At 44.9% G+C, this 6,860-nt stretch overlaps 1 protein-coding gene across 1 annotated transcript in view; it reads left to right on the forward strand.

Moving 5' to 3' along the window:
- The window catches only part of MED8 (mediator complex subunit 8), a 7,776-nt gene extending 1,562 nt beyond the window's left edge, over nucleotides 1–6,214 (forward strand). Inside the window, exons 2-7 of the mRNA XM_004371851.2 lie at nucleotides 2,019–2,137; nucleotides 2,818–2,962; nucleotides 3,482–3,622; nucleotides 4,210–4,291; nucleotides 4,673–4,921; nucleotides 5,834–6,214. Coding sequence (XP_004371908.1) covers nucleotides 2,019–2,137; nucleotides 2,818–2,962; nucleotides 3,482–3,622; nucleotides 4,210–4,291; nucleotides 4,673–4,921; nucleotides 5,834–5,898 — 801 coding nt within the window. The 3' untranslated portion in view covers nucleotides 5,899–6,214. The remainder of the gene's footprint in view (nucleotides 1–2,018; nucleotides 2,138–2,817; nucleotides 2,963–3,481; nucleotides 3,623–4,209; nucleotides 4,292–4,672; nucleotides 4,922–5,833) is intronic.
- Nucleotides 6,215–6,860: the final 646 nt, after the last annotated feature.

Consider the following 6,860-nt stretch of genomic DNA (forward strand, 5'->3'; position numbering starts at 1 on the left):
TCTGTTAGCTGCCTGAATGTCTTCTTTGGCAAAGTGCCTCTTCATATCCTTTGCCCATTTTTTAATTGGGTTGTTTGTCTTTTTGTTGTTGAGGTTTTGCAGTATCTTGTAGATTTTAGAGATTAGATGCTGATCAGATTTGTCATAACCAAAAATTTTTTCCCAGTCTGTAGGTTGTCTTTTGACTCTTGGTGAAGTCTTGATGAGCATAATAAGTGTTTGATTTTTAGGAGCTCCCAGTTATCTAGTTTCTCTTCAGGTGTTTATGCATTGTTACTTATGGTTTGTATTCTGTTTATGCCATGTATTAGGGCTCCTAGAGTTGTCCCTGTTTTTTCTTCCATGATATTTATCATTTTCGATTTTATATTTAGGTCTTTGATGCATTTTGAGTTAGTTTTTATGCATAGTGTGAGGTATGGCTCTTGTTTCCTTTTTTTGTAGGTGGATATCCAGTTATGTCAGCACCATTTATTAAAGAGACTGTCTTTTCCCCAGTTAATGGACTTTGGGCCTTTGTCAAATATCAGCTGCTCATAGGTGAATGAATTTACGTCTGGATTCTCAATTCTGTTCCATTGGTGTATGTATCTGTTGTTGTACAGGTACCAGGCTGTTTTGACTACTGTGGTGGTATAATAGGTTCTAAAATTGGGTAGTGTGAGGCCTCCCACTTTGTTCTTCTTCTTGAGTAATGCTTTACTTATTTGGGGCATCTTCCCTTTCCATATGAAGTTGGTGATTTGTTTCTCCATCTCATTAAAACATGCCGTTGGAATTTGGGTCGGGATTGCATTGTATCTGTAGATCACTTTGGGTAGAATTGACATCTTCACAATGTCGAATCTTCGTATCCATGAGCTAGGCATGTTTTTCTACTTATGCAGGTCTCTTTCGGTTTCTTGCAGTAGTGTTTTATAGTTTTTGTTGTGTAGGTCTTTTACATCTCTGGTTAGATTTATTCCTAATTATTTTATCTTCTTGAGGGGTAGTGTAAATTGTATTGATTTGGTGATTTCCTCTTTGAAGTTCTCTTTGTTGGTGTAGAGGAATCCAACTGTTTTTTGTATGTTTATCTTGTATCCTGATACTTTGTGGAAATCTATTAGTTTTAGTAGTTTTCCTTTGGATTCTTTAGGGTTTTCTGTGTATAAGATCATATTATCTGCAAACAGAGATACTTATACTTCTTCCTTACCAATTTGGATGTCCTTTATTTCTTTTTCTAGCCCAGTTGCTCTGGCTAGGACCTTCAGCACAGTGTTGAATAAGAATGGTGATAAAGGGCATCCTTGTCTGGTTCCCGTTCTCAGGGGGAATGGTATTGGTGAAAATTTCTTAATGAGGGAGAACACAGCACAGTGGTTAAGCACTTGGCTGCTAACCAAAATGTCAGTGGTTCGAACCCACCAGCTGCTTCTTGGGAGAAGGATGTGGCAGTCTGCTTCCGTAAAAAATTAACAGCCTTGGAAACCCTATAGGGCAGTTCTACTCTGTCCTGCAGGGTCACTGTGAGTCGGAATCGACTCGGCAGCAGTGGATTTGGGTTTGGTGTTGGTAGTAAACAGAAAGGAGCCCTGGTGGCACAAGGGTTAAGTGCTCAGCTGCTTTGTGAAAGGTTGACGGTTCGTACCCACCCAGCAGCTCTGCGGGACAAAGACCTGGCAATGTGCTTCGGTAAAAATTACAGCCAAGAAGATCCTATGGGGAAGTTCTGCTTTGTGACATGGGGTCACTATGAGTCAGAATCCAACAACAAAAACAATACCAAAAAATTCAGTTCTGGATTAGGAGGTGATGAAGGAATCAGCTGGTAGGAGGAACTGAGGTCTGGTGAACAGGTTGAAAGGTCTAGGGTTGATGCTGTCTGTAATCCAAATACCAAGCCTGGCTCTCCTATGCCAGCGAGATCCTATGTTACCTGACAGGTATTATCACTATCCCCCCTGGCTTTTCAGCCTTCTCTGTGTGTCATATTCACATCCACCTTGGTAATCAACCTGTTCCTGTTGGTGCAGAGGGAGGAGAAGCAGCTTGAGGCATCATTAGATGCATTGCTGAGTCAAGCAGCTGATCTGAAGAACTCACTGGGGAGTTTCATTTATAAGCTGGAGAACGAGTATGACCGGCTGACCTGGTAAGGGTTGCCCCCGCAGGCTGGGGAGGGCTCTATGGGTGGGGAGCCAGGCCTCCTGGCAGGTAGCACAGCTGCAGTGATGTAAGCACTTACCAGTTTGCAGACAACTTTTGATTTGGAAAGAGCTGGGTTTCTTAACATTTAACAGTTAGAGTTTGGCTTAGAGTTTCCAGGGTAAAAGTAGAGAAATGCCTAGTTTCCCAACCTAGGTTCTTTTTAGTTTCTGATTCTTACTTTTTTACTTTTCTAGTAAAGAGGTCCTCTCTCAGCCTACCAGTTCAGCTCTGTGCATGCTGGATCTGTCACCACAAATGTGGCTGAGTCTTTTAGATTCAACCTACTCTAGAAGTGTGGATCTTGATTCTAGACTGGAAAAGAGGCTTTTACCCAGTTGCTGAGTTTTTAATGATAATAGTGGAGCCGTGGTTCCTATTTTGCCTCTGTTCCTCACTCCATTCAAACAGTGAACAGCCCTTTTCCTACATCTGTGACAGAAATTGAAAGTATGTCCCTCTTTCCTAATCCCACAATCCCCATGAGCAAGTCTGGCCAGTCAGGGCTGTGAGTCTTTTTGGGATGAGTCTAGGTATTCTTAGTCTGAAGGACCCCTTTGAGGCTACTGTACTGTAACTACCCCAGGAAAGGGGTGGAACATTCTGACACCTTCTTACTACCCTCAGGCCCTCTGTCCTGGACAGCTTTGCCCTGCTCTCGGGACAGATGAACACTCTGAACAAGGTCTTGAAGCATGAAAAGACACCACTGTTCCGTAACCAGGTTATCATCCCTCTGGTGTTGTCCCCAGACCGAGATGAAGATCTCATGGTAAGGGGAGGAGAAGGGTACAACATGGTTGTACATCATGGTTGAGGGCCTAGAGCATAATGGTTGATTAATTATTCTAGAAGTTCTGAATATGGAGTAGTGAGTGGTAATAAGAAGTGAGGGCTATATTTTGGAGGCCTTGTTTTTTGCCTTTCCGGGGAGCCACTCCCAAATACGATTGTAATAACCTGGGGCCTATGTCACCAAAACAAAGACCTTTCTCCTCCAATGCCTGTCTCTAACAAGAAGTCTGTTCTTTTGTGACTTTGCCTATTTTAGTCTTTGATTAAAATGTAGCAGGGAAAAAAGGTTTAATTTGCCTTTCAGTCTGGTAGAGATAGGGTGTGAGGAGATAGAAATAAAGGGTGGAATGGAGGGGACAGTGTCCTAGGAAGCTAGATATTATGAGTCTCAGGTTGTGTTTTCCCTGAAAATGTACTTTTACCTGCGGAAGAGACTGTATATGGGACCAGATTGAATCTTCTTAGAGTACACAGTAGGAAATTCTGTGTGTTGCAGCGACAGACTGAAGGGCGAGTACCTGTTTTCAGCCATGAGGTGGTCCCTGACCATCTGAGAACCAAGCCTGACCCTGAAGTTGAAGAGCAGGAGAAGCAACTGACGACAGACGCTGCCCGGATTGGTGCTGATGTAGCCCAGGTTGCACTGAGTCACTGCCCTGGTGCCCCTCAACCCCTGAGTCCCTCCGTGAGAAGCTAGGCAGTACCATTCCTGTCTAGCAGGGATGGGCAATTGGTTACCCCTAAGTCTGTCGAGGAGCCCTTATGGCACAATGGTTAAGAGCTTGGCTGCTAACCAAAAGGTCAGCAGTTCAAATCCACCAGCTGCTGCTTGGAAACCCTAAGGAACAGTTCTGCTCTGTCCAGTAGGGTCTCTGTGAGTCAGAATTGACTCGACAGCAACAGTTTTTTTTTTTGTTTTTTTTTTTTTTTTAAGTCTTATGTGGGGGCTTGTGTGTTGCTATGATGCTGAACAGGTTTCAGCAGAGCTTCCAAATTAAGATGGACTAGGAAGAAAGAGTTCGCAGTCTAATTCCAAAAATCAGCCAAGTGAAAACCCTTTCATCACAATGGTTTGATCCCATTGTGCATGGAGTTGCCACGAATCAGGGGATGAGTTGATAGCAGCTAATGACAACACTTGGCCCCTGGAAGAGCACAAGGAAGAAACTTCCCCGCAATCATTTCTTGCTTGCTATAATCTCTGCATAAATTTGTGTGTTACAGAAGCAGATCCAGAGCTTGAATAAAATGTGTTCAAACCTCCTGGAGAAAATCAGTAAAGAGGAGCGAGAATCAGAGAGTGGAGGTATGGAGGGCTGATGGCAAAAATGGAGTGAGAGAGAGGAATAAGATCACCGAAGTAGGAATCATTGTCTTATTAGTAGGAAAATGAGGGCACAAGAATGAGCTGCATAGGAAAGGATTTACATCCATTTTGTTAGCCTTTCCTATTTAAGGCCAGCTCTGGAGCAGGTGGAGGAAATGGGCAGAATGAGAAGGGAGAATTCTGAGATAGGCTTGGGGGTCCTCTGTCTCTGCCTCTGCCTCTGTCTCTGGGTTGCCAGCGACTCTAGATGCTGCTGAAGGCAGAACTCCAAGCCTTGGCACTCACACTAGTCTTCCAGCTGCTGGGTCCAGTCCAGGGCCAAAAGCATACTTCATGGTCCTCACTTGCCTTTTCCTTCAGGTCTCCGACAGAACAAGCAGACCTTTAACCCTGCAGACACCAATGCCTTGGTGGCAGCTGTTGCCTTTGGAAAAGGGCTGTCTAATTGGAGACCCTCAGGAAGCAGTGGTCCTGGTCAGCCAGGCCAGCCAGGAGCTGGGACAATCCTTGCAGGAGCCTCAGGATTACAGCAGGTGCAGATGGCAGGAGCTCCAAGCCAGCAGCAGTCTCTGCTCAGTGGGGTTCAGATGGCCCAAGCAAGTCAACCAGGTAAGGTGGTAGAGATTGAAATGTAGCTGACCTGGAGTAGGGAAGTGGGAATAAGCTGGCTTATCTGGGCCCCTAGTATCCCCAGACCTGGAGATTTTCCCCTTTTCTCCTTTGGACCATGGTCCAGAAAACAATTTTCATGAATAAAAGTTTCATTCTGAGACTCTGCAACAGGCACTGGAGAGTGAGGAAGAACTTTGAGTAGCAGAAACTGCTCTTCCCTTGCCACCTCTGACTTAGACTTCTGTCTCAGCTACCCTTCTGTCCCATTTACTTGGGATATGAGGTCTGTTAGAGTTTTTTCTTAGATACAGAAACCAATGGTTAGACCTTAAGGCCATTTGGTAGGTGCATCAGGAATTGACAATCAAATAAGTTTACCATTCCTACATGTATTCATTTCTGTGTATTCTGTCCCTCCTGCTTTTGGGTTCCTGCCTTCTCTCCTCCTCATTTTCAGTAATTATGAGAACAACCTAGAGTTGTTCAGACGCAATCAGCTGCAAGAGGTATTTCTTCCAAACTGTCTAGGAAAAGGGACAATTGAAATAAGAGAGAAAATAGAATATAGTACTCTTCTGCCTGTGACATTAAATTGTGGGGAGGGCGGTGTCACACAGCTTTAGCTCTCTCTTCCAAAGGTAGATTAGCAGAAGGCTCTGCTGGAGTATGTTCTGACCCCCTCCCACTATTCCCCCGTACCACCACCTTCTTCCTAGACACCTTGAGGGAGAGAAGATCTGGGGGAGGAACCACACCTCTGTTCACTAAAATATATGCTACCCAGGGTCAGGTGCCACAGAGGTTCTGAGAAGGTAGAGGAGTGAGTAGAAGGGGATTTGAGAGACCACATTACTGATTTACCATGAAGGTCTACCTTGCCTCAGATGTCTTTCTCCTTGTTTCTTTTAGGGAAAATGCCAAGTGGAATAAAAACCAACATCAAGTCAGCTTCAATGCATCCCTACCAGCGGTGAGTGTGGCTGGAAACCTCCATACCCAGGTGCTTTTTGCAGAGCTGGGCAGAGAAATTAACTTTTGCCCAACACTGACATAGATGGGTACAATAAAAGAATACAGGCTTTCGGCAACAGACAAACCCCATCTCCACCACTGACTAGCTGTTTGACTTTGAGCAAGTGACCTAATTTTTCTGAACTTGTTTTCTCATCTGTAGTGTGGAGGTGGTAACACCTACCTCAGGATTGTTGTGAGGACTTAAGTGAGAAAATGAATGTAAAACACTTAGCACAGTACACGAAATAATGAGTATTCCAAAACATGATAGTTTCTGCAGCCACTTCTCCCCACAGCCCTCCGCAATCCTTGATCCAGGACTTACACTGATCTGATACTGCTTCATATCAGGGTGAGCTGATGGACACAAAATCTTGGTCCTCTCAGTTCTATTTGAAAGCCTGTACTTATATTGTGCTGCCAGAAACTGTAGCAGCCTCTATATCCTTTAGAGGCACACTGTCTCTGCAGGCCCCTCCTGCCCAGGCTCCATCCTGGCCATTCTTCCACGCTTTAGGTGAAGGGGCTTCTAGGCTGGGACAGTCTGTCTACCTGCAGCTCTGGTGAAGCATGTGCCTGCTCTATTCTCCATCCTCTGCGAAGCCAACTCGGCCCTTACCTGGGAAGTAGTCACAACGTCCTCCATCCTTTACCACCACCCCCCACCCCCGTGCACATGAAGGAAGATGCTGAATGGCCATTAAGTGGGGGTTTCCTCAGGAAATGGCTCTGTCAGGCAGAACTGTGGGAGAAAGGGTCATGTTCTTCGCACATGAAAAAGCCCCTTCTTCCCCTGGACTCATTGTTCTTATTTTGGAGGAAGGGGGAAATTGCAGTTAAGACTTTCTCATCAGGATCAAGTTGTTCTCAAAACAGAGCCTGGTTCCTGGACTTTAACCAGGATGGCTTTCCTCTATTCCAC

Source organism: Trichechus manatus, unplaced genomic scaffold (genome assembly GCF_000243295.1).
Source record: "Trichechus manatus latirostris isolate Lorelei unplaced genomic scaffold, TriManLat1.0 scaffold00015, whole genome shotgun sequence".
Classification (NCBI taxonomy): Eukaryota; Metazoa; Chordata; class Mammalia; order Sirenia; family Trichechidae; genus Trichechus; species Trichechus manatus.